This window comes from Mirounga angustirostris, unplaced genomic scaffold (assembly GCF_029215605.1).
Source record: "Mirounga angustirostris isolate CCGP_5_RB_7025 unplaced genomic scaffold, mMirAng1.0.hap1 SCAF_6, whole genome shotgun sequence".
In the NCBI taxonomy this organism is placed as follows: domain Eukaryota; kingdom Metazoa; phylum Chordata; class Mammalia; order Carnivora; family Phocidae; genus Mirounga; species Mirounga angustirostris.
In genome coordinates, this window is record NW_026991714.1 from 28,062,370 (window position 1) to 28,084,702 (window position 22,333).

At 52.4% G+C, this 22,333-nt stretch overlaps 1 protein-coding gene across 2 annotated transcripts; it reads right to left on the minus strand.

The window, feature by feature from the left end:
* Positions 1–13,934: 13,934 nt before the first annotated feature.
* Positions 13,935–22,283, minus strand: ELF3 (E74 like ETS transcription factor 3). 2 transcript variants are annotated; one of them, XM_045876118.3, is made up of 9 exons: positions 18,679–22,283; positions 18,078–18,248; positions 17,495–17,716; positions 17,177–17,263; positions 16,857–16,976; positions 16,607–16,696; positions 16,348–16,464; positions 15,231–15,426; positions 13,935–14,741 (listed from the first exon to the last, which is right to left on the minus strand). In XM_045876118.3, exons 2-9 carry the CDS (start codon positions 18,238–18,240, stop codon positions 14,627–14,629), a joined length of 1,110 nt encoding a protein of 369 aa, XP_045732074.1. In that variant the 5' UTR covers positions 18,241–18,248; positions 18,679–22,283; the 3' UTR covers positions 13,935–14,626. The 2 variants fall into 2 exon arrangements, with proteins under 2 accessions (XP_045732074.1, XP_064450081.1); XM_064594011.1 differs by lacking the exon at positions 17,495–17,716 and having other exon boundaries at positions 18,078–22,283.
* Positions 22,284–22,333: the final 50 nt, after the last annotated feature.

The following is a 22,333-nucleotide window of genomic DNA, read 5'->3' on the forward strand; positions in this document are numbered from 1 at the left end:
TGTGATACCAGGTGATTATTTAACCTACCTGGGCTTCATTTTCTCATTTGTAAACATGGATGGTGGTAATCCCAGCTTCATAGGGTTGTTGAGGTTTAAATCAGATTATCCATGAGCAGAGTACCTGGACTTAAGGGGGAATACCCATTCCTCATTCCTGCCGTCTCTTTGGGAGGGTAACTTTCCTGGCCCTTCTATGCCCCTCACTCACTTCTCTCCTGGCAAGATGGAGTGACTGATAAATTGAGGAGCATGAACAGAGTACACGTAGCCCAGACCCTTCCTCCCTCTTTCTCTCTGGACTGAGAGGGTACAAGTCCTGTTCTGCCTATGCATCTAATTTTTACGAGGGAAGGCCTCAACACGGTTGGGATGTGGAGGAGCACACATCTAGTGCCTCCAACACTGGATGAATGAGTCTGTCTAATTGTGAGCTCAGTATTTCTGCCTACAGAGAAAACCCACATTCTCCAAGGTCAGATTTATCAGGAACACGTGTGACATTTTACTCTTCATTTATCTTACTCTTGTAAAATGTGACTTTTATTTCTCAGAATTTGGTTGGGAAATCCCAATCTCTAGTACATATGGAAAATGCTCCACATTACTATCTTCTGGGCTTTCCTTTTTAAGATGTAGACATGCCCAATGTTCATCTTAGAAATTAACACCTATGTAGGGGTGCCTGGGTGGCTTGGTCGTTAAGTGTCTGCCTTCGGCTCAGGTCATGGTCCCAGGGTCCTGGGATCGAGCCCAGCATCGGGCTCCCTGCTCGGCGGGAGGCCTGCTTCTCCCTCTCCCACTCCCCCTTCTCATGCTGTCTCTCTCTCATTCTTTCTCTCAAATAAATAAATAAAATCTTTAAAAAAAAAAAGATTTTATTTATTTATTTGTCAGCGAGATAGAGTGAGCGCTCGCACAAGCAGGGGGCACGGTAGGCTCCCCGCTGAGCAAGGACCCCGATGGGGAACTCAATCCCAGGTCCCTGGGATCATGAGCTGAGCTGAAGGCAGATGCCCAACCAACTGAGCCACCCAGGTGTCCCTCAAGCCTTCAATTCTAACAAGTGCAGGGTCAGATCAGCCCATGGGATCTTTCTTCTGAAGAATGGCAGCCCCACCTACCCATCATTGAAGCAGATCCTTTGTGTTATCCCGACTCTGTTCTCCCACACTCATCACTCACCATTCTGTCCTGCCCGTTAGACATCCTTGGATCTCCTGACCCCTTGCACCACCCCAAGCCCATCTCTGTTACCATCACCATCACTCAGGTCCTCACCCCCTCTTACTGGAAACTCTAACAGCTTTCTGGTTGGTGTCCTTGTCTTTAGTACTACCCCATCAATCTACAGCATACGCCGCCCTCCCTGCCCTCGGTGGGATGTTTCGCTAAAGCAATTACGACTCTGTCATCCCATTAGGAATACCTCAGCCCCCTCCGTGACTATCATTACCCTTAGAACCTGACAAAGCATTTCATGGTTTACAAACCTCTTGGCCTCATTTTTTGCCTCCACTGCCTGGAATACTATGCTCCCATCCTACCCAATCTCTTACCAGTCTCTGTACAAATGGGACCATTTTGTGCATCTTTACCTTTGCACATGATGTTCTTTCAGCCTGGATGAGCCCCATCTCTGTGCCCTGGCAAGTTCCCGCTCATCTTCCCACCCACACCTCGTTCCAGATTCCATGCTCTGCTCTGTGGTTTCAATATCACTTGGTGAACTACTTTCATCACACTAGGAATCCCAATGTGCGGAAAACACCTGCTTACTCATATGACTTCGTGATGGGAGGAGAGTGCTGGCCTAGTCCTTGCTTCCTTCATATCATCAATGTCTGGCACACAGCAGATTCTTCAATGAATCATCATTTTTAATGGAGGCATAATATTCTAGACTGTAAATAGATGAGTCATACTTTAGTTACCTTATCCCAAATATTAGATGTGTTGTTTTCCCTTTTTTGAGTTACTAATGTTTATTTTTCAGAATGGAAAAAGCATTTGTCTACTTTTTTATTTTAAGAGCACTGCAGGCTTATTGTAAAAGAAAATTCAAAAACAAACAAACAAAATTCAGGCAGTACAGAAAGGCATGAAAACAAAAGGAAAAATCATACCTAATCTAACCATCCAAAGATGGCCTTTGTTATTCAAGCTGATGTACATCTTTCCAAGCTGCTTTCTATGCATGCAGACCCTATAGTTATCTCTACATTTAAAAACCAAAATTGAGACATACTGTCCATACTATTTTATAACCAAACTTCTTTTTTTTTAAAGATTTTATTCATTTATTTGACAGAGAGAGAGAGAGCACAAGCATGGGGAGCAGCCGAGAGAGGGGGTGAGGGAGAAGCAGGCTCCCCCGCTGAGCAGGGAACCCAATGCAGGACTTGATCCCAGGACCCTGGGACCATGACCTGAGCCAAAGGCAGATGCTTAACCGACTGAGCCAACCAGGCGCCCCTACAACCAACCTTCTTTACTTAACAGTAGAACATGAACAAAAAGAACAAAAGTCAATGTTGATAAATAGTCATATATCATTTTTCATGACTGCATAGTGTTTCATTATATGCATATGACAATTTATTTAACAAATTCCCTTTCTTTGGACATTTTGATTGTTATCAAGATGCCGTGAACCTCCTTGTAGAAACATCTTTGTAGGGCGCCTGGGTGGCTCAGTTGGTTAAGCGACTGCCTTCAGCTCAGGTCATGATCTCGGAGTCCTGGGATCAAGTCCTGCATTGGGCTCCCTGCTCAGCGGGGAGTCTGCTTCTCCCTTTGGCCCTGCCCCCATCTTGTGCTCTCTCTCTCAAATAAAATAAAATCTTAAAAAAAAAAATCTTTGTACACTTATCTGATGATTTGCTTAAAATATATTCCTTGAAGTTAAATTGTTGGGTTGGAGGGTTGCACATTTTTGATGCTTTGTCCCAACTGTTCTCCAGGAGGATTGTACAACGTTGTATTTCAACATACAGCTGTAATGTATGGTAGCTCCAGTCTTGCATACCCTGACCAATAGTGCAGATTACCATAAATTTTCTCTTTGTTACCCTGGGATGAAGGGAGAAATGTTTATGTATCTATTCTCTTTGAGAGAATATTACTCAGCTTTGAAGCCAGGAACTCCCCCAGATAATTACATTGTAGGTGTTTAATAAGTACTTTAAGAATGAAGGAATGGGTGAGTGAAGACAGATGCATGGAGATAACACCACACAAGATAAGCTCTGGACTTGGGTCCAACACACACAGTGTTCCAACACACTGGGTTCGAATCCTGGTTCTGTTACCTAATGTCTGTACAATCACAGACTAGTTACTTAACTTTATTAAATCTTGGTTTACTCAATTGTGAATTGGAAATCCTAATTCCTATTTCATATGACTATTGTAAGGTTAATAAGATATCGTGCTTTAAGACAATGCTAAAGGGTGCCTGGCTGGCTCAGTCGGAAGAAATGTGACTCTTGATCTCCGGGTCATGAGTTCAAGCTCCATGTTGGGTGTAGAGATTACTAAAAACAAAATAAACAAACAAAAACAATGCTAAAAGCATTTTAAAAGGAATACTTGTGGGGCGCCTGGGTGGCTCAGTTGGTTAAGCGACTGCCTTCGGCTCAGGTCATGATCCTGGAGTCCCGGGATCGAGTCCCACATCGGGCTCCCTGCTCAGCAAGGAGTCTGCTTCTCCCTCTGACCCTCCTTTCTCTCATGCTCTCTGTCTCTCATTCTCTCTCTCTCAAATAAATAAAATCTTAAAAAAAAAATTTTTTTTTGAAAAAAAAAAAAAGGAATACTTGTGGGGCGCCTGGGTGGTTCAGTTGGTTAAGCAACTGACTGCCTTCGGCTCAGGTCATGATCCTGGAGTCCCGGGATCGAGTCCCACATCGGGCTCCCTGCTCAGCAAGGAGCCTGCTTCTCCCTCTAACCCTCCCCCCTCTCATGTACTCTCTCTCTCTCATTCTCGCTCTCTCAAATAAATAAATAAATCTTTAAAAAAATAATAAAAAAATAAAAGGAATACTTGTATACAGTAAAGTATTCAAATAGTGCTCAATAATATTCAAAAGTATTCAATACTATTCAATTTTATTTAAAACTTATAAAAAGTCTCCTTCTCATCCACACTGACTCCCATTCCTATTCCGGAAGTAACACAAGTTACCAGTTCATTTTGTGTCCTTCCAGAGATTCTTTCTCTCTCTCTCATTCTTTCTTTCTTGCCCCTGTGCACACACATGCCCACATGTGTGATAACAAACTATACACATTGCTATTATCTGCTTTTTCTAGTTAATCTGTTTTGGAGGTTGGTCCACATAAATTTATGCATTCTTTTTAATTCCATTTAATTTATGTAATCAGTACTCTATTACCAGACATTTGGACATGCTTTTGTTGTTGTTGTTGTTACATTTGGACATGCTTAAGAGAATAAGCTCCAGAATCAAATTGCTTGGGTTTGAGTACTAGTTTCAAACTGGCTGTGACACCTTGTAATGGGCCTTTGTGCTCTGCACCTTAGCTTTCTCATCAGTAAAATGGGGGATGATATAGACCCACCTCAAAAGGTGCTCGTAGGCGCCTGGGTGGCTCAGTTGGTGAAGCATCTGCCTTCGGCTCAGATCATGATCCCAGGGTCCTGGGATCGAACCCCATATCGGGCTCCCTGCCCAGCGTGGACCCTGCTTCTCCCTCTATCTCTACCCCTTCCCACTGCTCATGTGCTCTCTCTCTCTCACTGTCTCTCAAATAAATAAAATCTTTAAAAAAAAAAAAAGGTGGTCATGAAGATTTAGAGTTTGCACATGTAAAGCACTAACAACATCTGACACATAATAACCACTCAGTAAAGTGACTTATATTTTCTTTCCAGTATTTTGTTATTTTCCCAGAAAGTCTGCACTGATTATCCTTGTACCAACATGAAAGTTTATCTGGAGGATGAGTCATTAGAAATGAAATAAAGATGCTCTTGGGCCCAGAGGAAGATTCACTGGTAGGCAAAATTACATGCATGTGTGCATTTGGGGGTGGTGTCAGGAGGATTTTTATTTTTCTTAAGGCTATCGAAGAAGTCTAGAACCCCCCTCAAAGAGCCAATATGCCCAGCATATGATAGAAGGACACCTCAATGTGGATAAAGACTGAGGGGAGGGGGCGCCTGGGTGTCTCAATCCTTAAGCGTCTGCCTTTGGCTCAGATCATGATCCCAGAGTCCTGGAAGCCCCGTGTTGGGCTCCCTGCTCAGCGGGAAGCCTGCTTCTCCTTCTCACATTCCCCCTGCTTGTGTTCCCTCTCTCGCTTTGTCAAATAAATAAATAAAATCTTAAAAAAAAAAAAAAAAGAATGAGTGGAAGTTAAGTTTCCACTCAGGATGTAGCAAGCTGAAAAGGGCGTTGCTCCCACCCTAATGATAAACAGTCAGAGAAACTACAAAATCAGAATTTTCCTTGAACCTATCAGAGAGCTGGGGGCACAGGGTAACCAAGTAACATAGAAGAGAGGCCCCTCCAGGGAGAGATGGGATGCAGGAACAGGCTGGCCTGGGGCAAAGCAAGTGGGGAGCACTCATCAGGCCATACCAGTGGGTAAGGGCTTTGCTGATATTTTTAACAAATTGCTGAAGGCTGAGTGAGGGCTGGCATGACAGAATAGAGTCCCTGGGAGCTGCACATTCACAGGTGGACTCTTCACAGACCTCCTCAGGGGCTCAGGGGCAAGAGTGGGGGCAGGCAGGAGACTGCAGAGAGCCTCCCTCAGTGGTGGGAGGAAGCCTGTTAAAGCAGCCATTCTGGGGTTGGGGAATTTTGCCTCCCAGGGGACATTTGGCTACATCTAGAGACAGTTTTGGTTGTCACAGCTCGGGGGAAGGGATGTGCTATGGGTATTTGGTAGGTAGAGGTCAGAGATGCTGCTGAATGTCTTTCAATGCCCAAGACTGGCCCCAACAACAAAGAATTATCCACCTTGCAATGTCTGATAGTGTTAGCTTTAAGTGGGGGTTACAGGTGAGGGTTACAGGTCTCCCACAGTTGAAGGAGAGGCAAGAAACTCTTCTCCATACAAGATCCTGCCATAGACACAGGCGGTTTGGTTGCCACAGGAAGGAGAGACAGGATCATTAAAAATAACCACCTTCAAGACCCAGACACACAGGGCCTGCCTAAAATGGAGACTGGACCAGAATAACAGAACCCTCCTGACCCCTCACCCCTGTGCCACTAGGCTAACAAGCCTGAAGTAACCAGCAGTAGCAGTCCACTCCTGGAGGTGGTAGGAGAGCATGGAGAGAACCCTCCTGGGCACAGGTGCACAGGGAAGGCCAAAAGCTGAGGGTGGGGCAGGAACAGTGAGAAAGCCCAACATGAAGCCCAAGGTAATGCTGGAGGAACACAAAGCCAGTGGTACACTGAAGACAAGCACCCACAGCAACAGGGAAGCTCAGGGTAAAGTAAGGTCCTGACCAGATTAGCTCAATGCCCCTAGGCAGACAGACAGACAGACACACACACCCCAAAGACCTAGCAGAGGAGGCATACCCATTTCCAGCCATATGTACTATTTATCTCAATCTCTACTCTTCTACATAGATGTCCAGCATTTAAAAAAAAAATTATGAGACAGGGGTGCCTGGGTGGCTCAGTCGGTTGGGTATCCAACTCTTGATTTTGGCTCTGGTCGTGATCTCAGGGTTGTTGGATCAGGCCCCAAGTCGGGCTCCGTGCTCAGCATGGAGTCTGCTTGTCCTTTTGCCTCCCCCTGCCTGTGCTCTCTCTCTCTCTCTCTCTCCTTTTCAAATAAATAAATAAATAATCTTTAAAAAATAAATAAATAAAAATTATGAGACATACAAAAATATCAAAGAAAAAAAATCCCACTGCCAAGAAACAATGTAACCAGTAGAACGAGATTCATAGATGAACCAAATGTTAAAGGCTCTAGTAGAAAAGGTGGATGACATGCAGGAACAGATAGGGAATTTCATCAGAGATAGGAAAATTTTAAGAGTCAAAGAGGAACGCTAGAAATTAAAAAATGGACATGGAGATGAAGAATGGTTTCAGCGGGCTCATCAGAAGACAATACAGCTGAGGACAGAAAGAATCAATAAAAGAACGCCATAACTGCCTATGAATCTTTGGACAAAGCCTTAATCTCTCAGAGCCAAAGGTTTCTCATGAAATTGAATGGACTCGTTCTTGCCTCTGAGTGAGTGAAAGGAAGAAACATCCTGGAGACATTTTATTGGATTTTATTTTATTTATTTGAGAGAGAGAGAGAGAGAGAGAGCATGAGCAGGGGAAGGGGCGGAGGCAGAGGGAGAAGCAGACTACCTGCTGAGCAAGGAGCCCGACCAACCAACTGTGGGGCTAAATCCCAGGACCCCAGCATCATGACCTGGGCAAGCGCTTAACTGACTGAGCCACCCAGGCGCCCCCCGGAGACATTTTTTTTTTAAGGGCTAGAGCAACGTAAATAACAGCCCTTGAAAGCTTTTTCCAATCCCTTTGATACCTAAATTTCTTTTTTAAAAGGAGAAATGGTTTGATTTCCTTCATAGCAATATATACATAATCTAACTTTTTTCAGAAAATATAAAGTGATTTTTCATCATGCCACCCAGAGATAGCCATAACATTTTACAAAGGTGAGATCATTCTACACACGACGAATGCAAACCTACCTTTTCCCGCCACTTCATAACATATCCTGGACAAGTCTATATGTCAATAAATACAGCTCTGAAGCATCACTTTAATGGCTGCCTAGCATTTGAATAAATATCTCTCCTGGTGTTAATTTCACCAGTCCTCTTCTGATTGACACTTAGGTCGCTGTTGTCTGTCTGCAATTATAACACCACCGTAATGAGAGTCCTTGTACATATATATATCTTTGTGAATCTATCCAATTATTTTCTTTGGAAAAATTCTCAGGCATGAAATTGCTGTGTAAAGTGGTATGCATGATTTTTTAAGGACTTTTAGACAATTTGTCAAACTGTTCTTCAGAAAGTGTCTCCTAATTCACACCTAGATCAACAGTTTATGGCATGCTTGAGTTTATCTTTACATCCTCAACAGCTCTAGACATCAGGGATGTTCTTATTATTCTTTTGCCAGTTTGATATGTGAAAGGTAGTATCTCCCATGGTCTTAAGCTTCTCTCATATCAAACCATGATAGAGAAGAATAAATGCTTCTGTCTGCCTTCTCCATAGAGATTCTAGTTTTCTGAACCCCAGTATTGGCCCTGCCTGGAGCATTTTATCTTGGCTAGAAATCAGCCAAGGACCCAAGCTTGTGCTATAAGGACTCTAAATCCCAGCATGCCTTGCAAACACCTGGGGTAGGCGAGGGATGGACCAAGGGATGCTGGGACTTTCCCCTCAGTGTTGCGGCCTGGGTCACTGAGACTGGTGCAGGTGTGGAGGTGAGCAGGTGAGGCTGAGTCATGCAGGACACTGGGCATGGTTTCCTGGATCAGCTCCAGAGTTGACACAAAGGTTCCAGTAACGGGCAGCTGAGCGGGGCTAATTGCTGTTGCTGTTGGCCCAGCCCAGCCCTGCATATAGCAGGAGGAGCAGGGGGAGGAGGAGGAGGGGCACAAGAATGACTATGCAACCCTCCCAAGAGATGGCCCCATGAGGATCTCAAAAACTGAAAACTCACTCTCCATCCTTCCCATAGGATCAAGAAGTCCCTGAAAAGCATCTCTAATTGAATCCATCCCCCCTCCCGGGCGGGTTTGTAGATCAGTAGAGCACTTCTCAAAGTGTGCATCTAATGGTGGGATTCAGGTGCTCGTAAGCAGTGAGACATCGGCATTGCTCGGCGCCTCTCAAAACAGTCAGTTGTGGGGTTGAGAGAAGGTCAGGCAGCCAGGGTTCAAATCCTGATTTCTTCAACTTACTACCTCTGAAAACTTGAGCTGTTTCTTTATCTCTCTAAAGCCTCAGTTTCTCATCTGTGAAATGAGGGGCTCATCCTACCTTGCAGACTTGTTGGGAGGCTCATGTACATGACTTTGGAATTTCTTAGGCTCCAGCCCAGGCTCTCTACAATCCCTGGGTGACCTCTTCCCAGCCAGGTCCCCTGCACCCAGCATAGAGCCAGGCACTCAGCAGACACTCAGTGAATGCTCACTGAGAGAATAAATGAATATAGCACATTGAGCACTAACTTGACACATTACTTGGCACCTAGTAGGTGCCTAATAAGGGGCCAGCTGTCAACATTAATCTCAGGTTCTGTACTGGCACGCTGTGTGACTTTGAGCAAGTCACCTTCCTTCTCTGAGCCTCAGCTTCTTCACCTATAAAATGGGGCTGTTCATTTGGATCTTGTGCTCTATTCTATAAATCACTGGTAGATGATTATGGTGTAGGAACTAACTTAGGACACTGCTCTTCCTGAAAAGAGATGGGTTAAGGGAAGAAATACTATATGAAGAGCTGTTGCACAGATGAATGAGGTTATGCCAATTCTCCTTCTCCCTCAGCAAGGAGAGAGCTACCTGGATGGGCCAAGGTTGCTGGGCAGGACTGGTGTCTTTGGGCACTCTGCGTTAAGCAGCCATGCCCAGCACAGAAGGTCTGCGCTGATACTCAGTGCGCATGAGTGCCCATTATATGCCATGCACTGAACTGGACTGAAAATGTTCTTGGAGGTGAGAAAATGTGATATTTCCTAGTGAGTATCAGAGGGCTCTGATCCCCATCCCAGGCCCTTATTGTAGAAGGAGTTGGCTGGGTTTCTATACTAGTTTTTGTTTTTAAAGATTTTATTTAGGGGTGCCTGGGTGGCTAAGTCGTTAAGTATCTGCCTTCAGCTCAGGTCATGATCCCGGGATCCTGGAATCCAGCCCCGCATTGGACTCCCTGCTCAGCGGGGAGCCTGCTTCTCCCTCTCCCACTCCCCTTGCTTGTGTTCCCTCTCTGTCTCTCTCTGCCAAATAAGTAAATAAAATCTTTTATAAATAAATAAATAAATAAATAAATAAATATTTTGAGAGATAGAGAGCATGAGAGGGTGGGGGAGGGGCAGCGGCAGAAGGAGAGAGAGAATCTCAAGCAGACTCCATGCTGAGTGTCGAGCCCTCGACTCTGAGATCTTGACCTGAGCCGAAATCAAGAGTCAGATGCTTAACCTACTGAGCCACCCAGGTGCCCCGCGTTTCCATAGTTGTGAGCATGACTACTCCCCACACCTCCCTGCCCCCCGGCATTATGCATTTACTTACTGATATCCTCAACAAACCATCATTTTGCCAAGTAGAGGGAGTACAGAATGAGCTCCTAGTCTGGGAGCAGTAGGTAGGGCGCTAGGCATAGATATTTTCAACCAGGGGTTGAAGACTTCCTGCCTCTGGGGCTACATAGATTTTTTTGTGGTGGCCAGAGGGGTGAACTTGAGAATATATAGGGGACAGCATGATCTTGCTTCTGCATCTAGTGGTCCAGTGCGCGAGCTGGCTCAGTTCTGCCAGACCTGACCTTCTGATTTCTTTTTTTTTTTTTTTTAAGATTTTATTTATTTACGTGAGAGAGAAAGAGATCCTGTGCGCACATGGGGAGAGGGAGGGGCAAGCAGACTCCCCGCTGAGCAAGGAGCCTATGCGGGGCTCCACTCTAGGACTCCAGGATCATGACCTGAGCCGAAGGCAGACGCTTCACCGACTGAGCCACCCAGCGCCCCAACAAGGGCCCAAGTTTTCATTTTGCACTGGGCCCTGCAAATTATGCAACTGGTCCCAACTGGAGGGAAGGTCTGAGCCCACCTGGTGGGGGGAGAGGGCAGAAGGGATGGCAGGAAATGAATCAGAAAGGGGGTCAGTTGGGGCATCTGGGTGGCTCAGTTGGTTAAGCATCCGACTCTTGATTTCAGCTCAGGTCATGAGATTGAGCCCCAAGTTATGCTTGGCACTGGGTGTAGGGCCTGCTTAAGATTCTCTCTCCCCCTCCCCTGCGAGCTCTCTCTCTCCCTCTCTAAAGAAAAGGGGGTCTCAGTTGTACCTGAGGGAAGAGATGAGCAATGTAACCACAGGGCTCAGGCAGGGCGAGCCTGGGGTTTCATCCACTGGGGGGAGGTTGAGGCTGTGTGTGTGAGTGACTGACATGTCAGTGTGCGTGTGACTGTGATGTGTGAGTGTGATACGTGTGGCAGAGTGTGAGTGGACTGACGTGTGTGAGTGTGACTAATATATGAGTGTGACGTGTGAGTGTGACGTGTGAGGGAGCGTGTGACTGACGTGTCAGTGGGACGTGGGTGCGCGCACGTATGGGAGTGGTGTGGCCGTGCAAGACCGCGGAGTGTGTGAGAATGTGTGCGGGCCGGGGGTGTGCAGGTGTGCATGAGCGTGTGTGGGCACCTGTGTGGGATCTGTGACAGTGTGTGCAGAGGGGGAGGTGGTGGCCGGGGCAGGGAGAGGCAGGGAGAGTCACCGGGCGGTTTAACAAATATTTATTGAGCACGTTGCGTGTGCCAGGTGCTGTGCAAGGTGCTGAGATGAGTGCGCGGCGGCCCCTGCCCGGAGGCCCTCACAGCCCGCGGGCGGAGAGAGAACTGGAGGGCAAGCGCGGACTGCAGTAAACCCTTCACGAAACCACAGCCTTACCCACTTCACCCGGGGGGGCAGGGAAAGGTAGCCTTCCCCAGAACTGGTGTTGGGGGGGCAGAATCCGGGCGCTCTCTCGGGGAGGCCCGGGGCCAAAGCCCGCCCCGCAGGCACACCCAAACACGGGAGGGGTGACCTCCCTCCGACCTGCCCCGCAGCATACCCACCCGCTCCCACAGAAGCAGATAAGAGGTGACCGGCAGCCAGGGGCACAACCTAAACAGCCCAGCCCCACCCAGGGAGCCGCACAGCCCTGGGCGGAGGCAGGGCCCATCTCTGGGGGGTCGGCTCAGGGGCTCCAGAGCTGGTGAGAGCTGGGGGGATCGAGAAAGGCCAGCCTTGGGCTCTGCAGCATCCTGAGGGGGAAGAGGGTGGAGAGCAGTGTTGGGGCGAAAGACAACTTGAGTAAGAAACATGTCTGTCGCTCGCCGGGGCCAGAGGAGCCCTCCCTGCCTCCCCAGCGCCAGGGCTGCCCAGGCGCCCTCCTGGGCTCCCCTCCCAGAGCTGCAGCATGGGGGTACTGCCGCCCGGGCTCCCGCAGGGGCAGGAGCCCTCGGATCTGGCCCCCCGCTCACCTGGCGGGGGTGACCTTGGGCCAGCCACTAGCCTCATCAGGGACCTGGGGACGCCCAGTCTCCTCAAAGGGCTATGGTGTGGATGAAATGAGATAATGGGATGAGGAAAGCACCTCATAAACAGAAAATGGCGGGACAAAGGTCAGAGTGTAGTGCTGGGCCCAGAGCCGCCTCCCAGCCCTTCGGCAGAGGACAAAGGGGCTCAGCCCCAGGGTCCCAGCTCCCCTCCCCCACTCAGACCGACGGGTGGGCACCCAAGGCCAGTGGCTCCGTCTTAGAACTGAAGACGCTGGGGAGCAGGGCAATGTGCTTCGAGTTCCTAAGGTTCATCCCGCACTCCTGGCTGGGCAACTCCGGCGACAAGGGTCACCTCTCTTTAGGGTATGAAGACCCCCCGAGATAACATGGGCCGAAAAATCAGCGGTGCCTAGCACCTCTTCATTTCTAAGACATGAGGTCATTCTTAGGCTAAGTTGCCAAAGGCTCCCCAGCCGAGAGGTGGCCTGACCCGCACAGAGACCAGGGCTGTTCGAGGCTAACCCTTCCCCTTACTCACGTCGACTAACCTGCTTGTGCAGTCACAGGAATACTTGGTCCAAAATGGCTCCAGAAGATTCTAGCTTCCTTCATGACCCCACTAGCCTCCCCAACCAACTTCCCCACTTCCCTTTTTACTATTCCTTATTTCTCCAGAGCAAGGCCCACTTCCACACGTCTGGTTTTCTAAGCTCCCTTCCTTACCCACAGCCTTCAGTGAATAATCTGCTATTTCCAAGACAACTAAACAGCATTTTAAACTTACAAAGTGCCTTTTTAATGTGCTCTATGGAGTCTGAAGCCTCAAACTTAAGGAGCTTTCCACTGGAAGATACTCTTCATGAGGAACCATACGCACGCCTCCTCTTAGTAAAATCCTCTCCTAGAACCTGGCTGCAATATCACTGGGGAGACATAGCAACATACTTCTGGAATGTACTGAGGATTAAGTCAGAAGAGCCCTAACCCTGGGGACACCCCCAGGGTAAAAGCTACTGAGCACCAAGGTGCTGCCCTAGAGGCCTTGGCTGAGTTGCTGGCCCTATTGAACCTCACTTTCTGCATCTGTAAAATGGGAGGGATAAATCTCCCTCTCTCTTTTTGGGAGAGGATCAGGTGGGCCGAGGGGCTGTCTGACACAGTGCCTCGCGTACACGAGGCTGGCAAACGTTTATTCCTTCCCCCCTTCTTTCTTATCAAGTACTCATCTCCATTTTGTTTTCTCTCTTTGGGGCCAACACGGCTGGAGTCTGAAGGGTCTATCCCATAAGGCTCGATACGTAATTCTAGACTTCTTAGAGAGCGTTGGATCCAAACCCCAGCCTTTCAGCAAGGAAGCAGGCCCAGAGGGCTGACTTGGCCAAGGTCACCGCGCAAATGTGTCGCGGCAGCCGGGCTGGCCCAGTGTCTGGCTGGCCGAGCTCATGCCCTTGCTTGCACGGAGCCTGGGAAGCTTTCTCAGTCTCACCTTGTTTCCTTTGCTTGCCCTCCAGCACCCCCAGGGCAGCTTGTCTGTAAACCGAGCCCTCCTGCTCTCGGACACCTGTCCCTACCCTGCAGGCCTGCCTCTGCCTTCACCCCCAGCCCGGTAAAGCTCCTGCCCCGCCCCTCCTCCAACCCCACGGCCTCATCCAATCCAGAGGCCCACATTTCAGTATGCAGGTAGCTAAGACAAAGGTTAGAAAAAGCGCAGAAGACACTTTATTGGAGGTCTCTGCTTCCATTCACAGGAGAAAGGAGCCAGGAGCCCCAATCTGAGGGTCCCGGCATCTCCCCGCCCCTCACTGGCCCAGCCAAGGGCCTAGAACAGTCAGTCTGACCACGAACACGTGGAGGGAGAGGAGCGGGGAGGGGAATGTCTTAGAAAAAATAGATCTCTATGTACATCTGACGTATTTATAGCACATAAATTAGGGAGTGCTCTGACCCCTGCCTGCGGGGTCCAAGCACTGAGGTGGAGGCCGGTCCGGAAAGCAGGAGGCAGGAGGACCCCGTCTTGCCCCCTCTCTCGCAGCACCCCTGCTGCTTTTTCCTGGCCTCCTTGGCTCAGTCCAGGCATCTGGAGGCGGAAGGCATCATCTGTAGCTGCTGTCTGTGTTGGGTCTGGGAGGCACCAGGTAAGAGGAACGATGCTGGGAACTGTGGTCAGCTGACCGGTCACCTCAAACCCCAGGGCTCGTAATTCCAAGAGGAGGGCAGAGAGGAGAGGCCGCAAGCCCCAGATCCCAGGATGGCGGCTGAACAAGGAACCCGAACCTCAGCTTCTCTCCACGGCATGGCCCCAGCCTGCCCGAATGGTGGGGGCCTGGTAGTCCTCCCAGGAGGGGCTGCAGGCCTCAAGTCCGTGCGTTTGGTCCTGGGTCCTGTTCGGACCCTCAGTTCCGACTCCCGGCAACCTCTTCCTCCTTCCAGCCGCTGGAGTTCTTGCCGAACTTGTAGACCAGCCGCCGGCCATCCACCCGCTCCAGGATCTCCCGTTTGTAGTAGTACCTGGGTGCGGACAAGGGTGGTCAGACGGGCCCGGGTAGGGAGCAGCCCGGACTGCTGATGCCCTCCCCCCACCGCCCCCGATATCCTCACGGGGCCTGGCCCACTGGGTTCCAGCTTATCGTGAAACCACGTGATTTTAGGGCTGGAAGGGACCTTAGTGATCGTTCAGGGGGAGACTGAGGTCCAGACAAGCAATCTAATTGATTCAATAGGGGGAAAGCCAGGTCTTGGTGGAGGCCTTGGCTCAAGCTCTTTTCACCACTAAGAACTTTTCTCAGGACAAGCCTTGCAGATAATGCAAAGAAACGTTGCCAGAGAGAGTTCGCTGTGTTTGCTATGCCGACCTACTGCTTTCTCCATGTCATCCTTTAATCCCAGAAGTGGGCAGACACTATTATCCTCACTCTACAGGACTCAAACCTGTCAGGAGGGTGGTGGTCAGAGAGCCGTGGGAGCGGGGACAAGCTGTCCCCGGCAGCATCTGCTCACCTCATGGCTCTGCTCAGCTTCTCGTAGGTCATGCTGCTATTCTTCTTCTTTTGGCCCCAAAGTTGGGCCACAGCCTCTGACCGCAGGAACTTGAAGACACCCTCTTGCCGGTTCTCCCACTTCATGAGGCCTTCATTGAGTTCCGGGTGGATGAGGATGTCCCGGATAAACTCCCACAGGTGGGTGCCTCTGGGGGCTGCAAGGCCAGAGGCTTCGGTCAGAGGCCAGGGTAGCCCCTCTCCTCCGAGACCGGTGGGCCCCCCGCCTGGCCCAGCACGCCGCCCCCGGATGGCTGCGCCGTGTCACGGCTGCTCCCTCCCGCCTCCCACACCAGAGGGGGCCTGCCTCTCACACAGCACAGATGTCTTATGCGCTCCAATACTGATCCTGTGTCTGGCTGGGATTTGAGTGACTGAGACCCACTACCGCCTGAAGGGGCCCATGGTTCGGTGGGTGCCACCGGGAAAACGCAAACACACCAACAGGTGGTGAGAGCTTGGCGAGTACAGGACCAGGGAGCTGGCCCTGGCCTGGGGGATGAGGGGACAGCTTCCTGGAAAAAACAGCCCCCTGAAGACAAGAAGCAAGCCAGGCGAGGCGCAGCGTGTGGCGGGAGGGAGGCTGCCCGCACGAAACGGAGGCAAGGAGCTGGGGGCCGTCACCCAGCGGTTCCCAGCGGCCGGCTGGCGCACACCAGGGCCTGAGGCCTGCAGCAGGGTCACGGTCCTCTGCCTGAGCCCCCTGCGGCCCCGCGGGCCCTCCCAGCACCCACCAGCTGCCCCCTCACACCACCGAGGGTGTCCCAGCAGGCAGGACAGAGCAAGTGCAGAGAGACTGGAGTGGGTGGGCCGCGAACCTGGGCTCTAGTCCCACGGGCCTTCTTCCAGGGGCCTCAGTTTCCCCTCCTCTCCAGGACCACTGACCTAGGCTCTGCAAGGAGGTGGTGACCAGTGCCACACAGCCTCGGGCCCCGTGCACAGCCAGGACGGCGGCAGGGAGGAGCGGGGTGGACAGCCGGCGAACACGGGAGAAAGCAGCCCCAGTGGCGCCACAGTGAACCTGCCGCCCGCCCCACCCCCCAGGCCTCAGAGCAAAGGGGGGGACCCCAGGAGCTCACCATGCTTGCTCTTCTTGCCCTCCAGACACTCCCGAGACTCTTTGCTCAGCTTTCGAGGCCGACCCCGTTTCCGCTTCCCGTGCTTAGGATCCCCCTTCTTATAGTCGGGAAAGCCGTCTAAGACAGGGGAGGTGCAAGGTCAGGAGGGGAAGGAAGGGGGGGCTCGAGGGGGCAGCTCCTGCAGGGAGACCCTGCAGGCGAGCAGGGATGAGGGGAAGGACCAGCCCCAAGGGCACTGCCCACTGGGACCCCCACTCACCCCTAGAGAAGAGCTTGCTGTCACTGGGATCCAGGTCCACGTCACTTGCACCGGAGTCTGAGGAGTGGGGACTCTGGGAAGTACCAGTTCCTGGGGGGGGTGGGGGCAGAGTGAGTCCATACCTTCTGCAGGGGGATCGCTGCCCAGCCCACTCCTGTTCCTCGCAGAAAGCCTGGGCTCTAGTGCAGGAACCAAGGGCTGCGGGACGTTTGGGAGAAAGGGAGGCTGTGGCCCGGACGAGGGCGCTCACCTGCGGTGGAGACATCGGAGCTGCCGGGGGAGGGGGCTCCTGGGCCGTAGCTGCTAGGGAAGTAGGGGCCGGCCTGCCGGCACTCCTCCAGCATCTCTTGGTTGAAGGGGCTTTCCTGGTCTGGGAAGAGGAGTTAGGGGTTCAGACAGGGTTCTGAGGAACAGGCAGGGACACTAGGCCACCTAGAGGTCCAACGAGCTGCTGTTCTTCTAGCTGGGGGAGACAGAAGTCTGGCGACCAAGGGTCAGCTCTAGTGCTTCAGGGAGAGGCTGAGATGGGATAGGACAAGCTGGGGGATGATTGAGAAAATGAATTCTCACCAAAGGGGCCCAGGGTCTCCTGGAAGGCCATGCTGTCCTTCTCCAGCAGCTCAATGATCCAGCTGAGTTCGTCAGGAAAGCTGGAAGCTGATTGGGAAGGGAGGAGGGGTCAGAGCCCAGGCAGGCGTCCCACTCCCCTCTTCCCTCAGGGCTTCCTTTGCGGTCTGTGCCCACTGGCCTGGGGCTGCAGGTCCTTCCCACAGCCCTGCTGGCCTCAGCTCGGGGTGTGGGCCGTTCCCTAGGCCAGCCTCCCCAGCTGAGAGGGAGGCCTCCCCCTCCAGCCCTGGGCTCCCGGGGGCACCTGCGGCCCGGACTCACTGAGGTCCCACAGCTGGGAATAGAGTTGGTCCCCCAGAGGCCCGAAGACCAGGCGCAGCTCCTCAGGGGCACAGTTGCAGAGTGTGGCCCCGTCCATGTCACACCGCGAGAAGTCGATGGAACTCGCGTCGTATTTGTTCTTCTCCACTTGGTAGCTGATCCAGTCCAGAACCTGGGCCTTTGACCAGAACTGGGGCTGCTTCCCCGACCAGCTGGCCTTCTCTACAAGGGACCGGGCACAGCATCAGGTCAGCTTGAGGCACCCGGACCCTCACCGCCCATTTCTGGCGCCCACTGGGCTTCTGTGTGCATCACCCCCCCCACCCCTCCACCCCCACGTCTCAGAGACCCTGCCGGGAGGAGGGGCAGGGGGTGGCATTCACACCTTCGCCCAGCACCTCACTTAGTTGGTCGCTGCCCCTCAACCCCAATACCTCAGCCTCTTACAAGTCCCCCCAGCCCCTAGTGCTAGAATTTGCTGGGGGGACCCTCCTCCCTGCCTGACTTCCCCATTTATCTAACAGACTCTTAGAGGAATGTCTCTCCCTCCCCCAAACACCCCATCCCACCTGCTGAGACCCACCTGTGCCCTCCAGTGGCATCTGGGGGTTACTCAGGGTCAGCACCAGGTCATCAGCCCCAAAGGTGGCAGCAGGGGGGACGGAAGTCAGAGCGGGCTCTTCTGAGCTGTACATAGTACTGAAGTAGTTGCTAAAGACGTTGCTAATCTCGCAGGTTGCAGCCATGAGGCTACCTGGGGAGAGAGAGGCCAAGGCTGGTGAGGGCCAGGGTCCTTCCCTTACCCTCTGGCTCTTCTGTTCCAGCCAAGCCTGGGGCAGGAGGAGCCCCAAGAGGGGGCGGTGAAGATCAATATCTCTTTGGACACCCTCTCCTCATGGAAGGCTCCAAGATCTCAGCGCCTGCTGCGGGCACTAGGCCTCCCATGGGCCCCCTCCTCAGCCCCCCTGGGCCCTTGGGTGGGACTGGCAGAGTTAGGGCCACTCTGTCCCTCCCAGAGACAGTGCCTCTGCGACCTTCAGGGCGCTCCCACTGCCCGACACTCCTGCTCAGGGGCCCTACAGTGCGCAGCTGCAGTGGGTGGGTATAGAAACTACACATCCCCTCGACCCCTCTCCGTTTCCCAGGGCCCAGGCTGGGCAATATGACAGGTGGGGGGGTCCTACCTGACTGGCGGAGTGTGGGTGTGGCAGGCAGGCAGGATTAAGGGACAGTAGGCAGGCGAGAAATCCAGGAGGCAAAAAGCTGCGCCAGGTAGCTCTGAGGCGTCTGGCCCGCGCTCCCCCACCCGCCCTAAATAGAGGCGTGTGGGAGCTCCTCCCTGAGCCCAGGGCTTTATAGTGCGCCCGGCGGTAACCTGAGCTGGTGGCTCATTGGACGGAGGGGATTTCCTGGCCTTTAGACTGGGCTTCTGGCCCCAGGTGATTTGCATATTTTGTGCCACTTGGCCCGGATCCTGGCAGGCGGTGCTGGGAAATCAGGCCCGGCTGGTTTAATGATTGTCAGAGTCTGTCATCCCGCACCCTCTGGGGTTGGGCACAGGGCACTGGCCTGGGCGGGTGGCAGGAGAGTCGCTGGGGTGGGCATCTGTACTTTCGGCCACCCACTGGTGTAGGAAATTCCTCAGGGGGGCCAGGCCGGGGATGGGCTGGCAGGGGGAAGAGAACAGGGTAGGACTGGGGAGAGCTGCTAGTCCCCAAACGGGTAGAGATGTGAGGGCAAGGGGGCCTCGTAGGGAGAGCAGATAGTGGGGTCGAGGGCATTTTCCAACAATGCCCAGGATTCCTGCTGGAAGGCTCTCCAGACACTAGGCAATATTCATGGGCTCGTCCAGCCTAGCCTCAGGGCCCCAGCGTCCCCCGTGTCCCCAGTAGTCTGCTCGCTGGCATCTACTTCGGTGGTAAAGTCTTGACACGCTTTGCCCACCCGGACCCCCTGCAAGCCGCAGTCACTTCTGGAGAGGTCCGGCTCTCCCTCAGCCCCAGCCGGAGCCCTTGGACCCTGCAGGTGCTGGAATCCGCGTGGCCGTGTTTATCCCGCGCCGTCAGGTCTCCCTTCTAGTCTCCCCGCCCTCGGCCCAGTTGACCGGTCGGTACCTGTCTGCTACCCTCTAGTGGTCGGAAGCCTGCCTCCCTGGGTCCCAGCATTCCACGAAGAAAATGGAACGCTCAGTATTTACCATTTACCAGGCACTTGTAACGTAGTCTCCACTTAAAACTCACAAAAACACTAAGGAATGTAGGGTTGTCTCCATTTTAAAGCTGAGAGCATCTTAGCTCAGAGGGGTTTTGTGACTTGCCCAGGCCACACGGAGCTGGTTACGTGGTGCGGCTGGTGCTCTCTCCCCATAGCAGGCGCGACCTGGCTTCAGGGTCCTCTGCTCAGTGGCTCGGAGGCTCGGCCAGCCCCTCACCCTCCCCATGGGCACGGTGAGTCCTTTGTGTCTGTGGTCCCATCTAAGAACGCAGAGCCCACTGGAGACCCTGAGCACTGGCAGCAGAGGATGGGGGGTGAGGAGTCAGGAGACCTGTGCTCAGGTGACTCCCCAGCTACGTGATTGTTTGTTTCCCCATGGGTAAAAACAAGGTTGTTTGGACTTAATAATCCCTAAGATCTCTTCCAGATCTAGTTTTTTATGTATTGAAGATGTAGGATCTGAGTGTCTCTTTCCGCACCTCCTTTGTTAATGCCACAACCCTGGGTGGCTCATGGCCAAGCTTAGCCTCAGTGGGCGAAATGGCTCCTCATACAGTGACGCCCCCTCCAGAGCTGCCCCCTTCTCTCTAGAGCCAGATGACTAAGAAGGCCATCTCCCGGAATCTTCTCTTTGTCCCTGAAACTGCTGCGCCCTAGGAGAGGGGCTTAGGGTCCAGGGCCCCCTCCACTGGGGTGGCAGGAGAGCCTGGGGCTCTGGCGGTAGGATTTTCCCCAGCCCTTCAGGGGGCCTCCCCCAAGGAGCCTGAGGCGGGCACACCCTCCACCCAGTCACTCACCCTGGAATGTGGGAGAACCGGCTTCTAGCCCCAGGACGGCTCACATGCTCCCCTGCCCTGGGGGACACCTGGCTGAGGCTCCAGAGGGTGGGATGAGAAGGATGTTTGCCTTCCCAGGGCTTCACAAAAGAAATGGGGCTGAGATAAGGAATCCCTATAGGCTAGCACCTTATCTCCCAAGTATTAATGCTTTCAATAATAGCCCAATAGTGGGTGATGTTATGGAGGGTAAGCGGAAAGACTTCAGTCTGAGGTCAGTGCCTTGGAGGTGAAGTGGGGAGAGGTTCTAGGATAGTGGTCAGAGGAGCTGTGGAGTAGGCGGCCTTCCCAATACCCTGCCCACGGCAGGAAGAGCCCCTTGGCCCTCCCCATAAAGCTTGCCCAGACAACGGCACAGCCTCATCTTCAGGATACGGGATGGCAAAAGCACTGCCTCCCAGCCCTGTAAAAGGATAGGCACATCCAGCAGGACTGTTGGGTGGCAAAGGGGTGAGCAGGGCAGGCAACACAACTCAGGATACCCATGCTGTGCACTGTGAGGATGCTCAAAGTTAGTGGGGTCAAAGAGCGGCTGTCAGAGGAAGGGCTTCTCCAGCGACCCTACTATTCTGCCATAGGTATTCGTGCAAACAAGGCAAGACAGCCATGGCTGTCAGAGCTGCTAAGCCAGCCGCCAAGTTGGGGAGCAGGCGAAGCATCTGGATAGCCCTAAAATCATCCTTGCCTATAGCATATCAACAGGGACAGCCCTGAAAGAGCTATGGAGACAGTCTGCCATCAGAATGCCAGGGCCCGGAGGAGATCCTACAGTCCTGTGCCTCCAAATCCCTCTCCTCAGACCCAGAGTTCCCTCTCTGCTGGCGAAGCTCCGGGCGCGCCAGGGGATGGAAGCCCTCACCAGCCTGCACCTGCTCACCGCCATTCCCTAACTCTTGCTAGGAGCGAGAACACATCTATTGAAGTGGCTACTCTGCGTTCTCTTTCCCAACCCAGTGCGGGGACAGCAGGAGGCCTGAATGGATAACCTCAAAGCCAAGGACATGGCCACACATGGAGACTTGGTCAGGAGTGCCCTGTATTGAAGAAAGGCAACTTAGGGGACCCTGGGTGGCTCGGTCGGTTAAGCGTCTGCCTTCGGCTTGGGTCATGATCTCAGGGTCCTGGGATGGAGCCCCACATCAGGCTCCTTGCTCTGCGGGGAGCCCACTTCTCCCTCTGCCTCTGCCTGCTTCTCCCTCTGCTTGTGCTCTCTCTGTCAAATAAATAAATAAAATCTTAAAAAAAAAAAAGGCAACTTAAATATATTTAAATATTGGGTTTTTCTTCGAGACCCTCCCTCAGCTGAGATTCCTGTGTTGAAACCAGGAAATCGGAACTTAGTGCCAAGTTCTGAACCGACTCTATTTCTTACCACACCATTAAAATACTTACCCAGGAAAAAAAAAACCATCCAGGAGCAAAAGCAGGTGAGGCCCAGGGAAGGATGGTGAGAAGGCCAGAGAAAAAACACTAAAATACACATTTTTTAAGCAATGGAACAGATGAACAGGAATGGCCCTGCAGGTAGGGAATTTAGCTGCCTTCACAGAGAACTGGAATGAGGTTTGTTCGCTACAGGCGTGCAATGGGCATACTGCCCTGTATTCTTCCATCTGCAGGTGTGAGACCCCTACCTCCTAGGCCCAGAGTTTCCTGCGGACAGGGAAGTGCTGTCAGCCTCTGGGGCAGCTCCCCCCACCCCCCACCCCCGTGACCTTCTTAGAACATCTGCCCCCACAGAGGGCACGTGTGGAAGCAGAATTTTCACAGCCACTCAGGTCATAACTCT

Coding starts and splice junctions, on each gene's coding strand:
- ELF3 (XM_045876118.3), bottom strand. CDS start 18,240: ATGGCTGCAACCTGCGAGATTAGCAACGTCTTTAGCAACTACTTCAGT. Junction 17,264..17,494: donor TTCCCAGCTGTGGGACCTCA/GTGAGTCCGGGC, acceptor CTTCCCAATCAG/CTTCCAGCTTTCCTGACGAA. Junction 15,427..16,347: donor GGGCAAGAAGAGCAAGCATG/GTGAGCTCCTGG, acceptor CTGGCCTTGCAG/CCCCCAGAGGCACCCACCTG.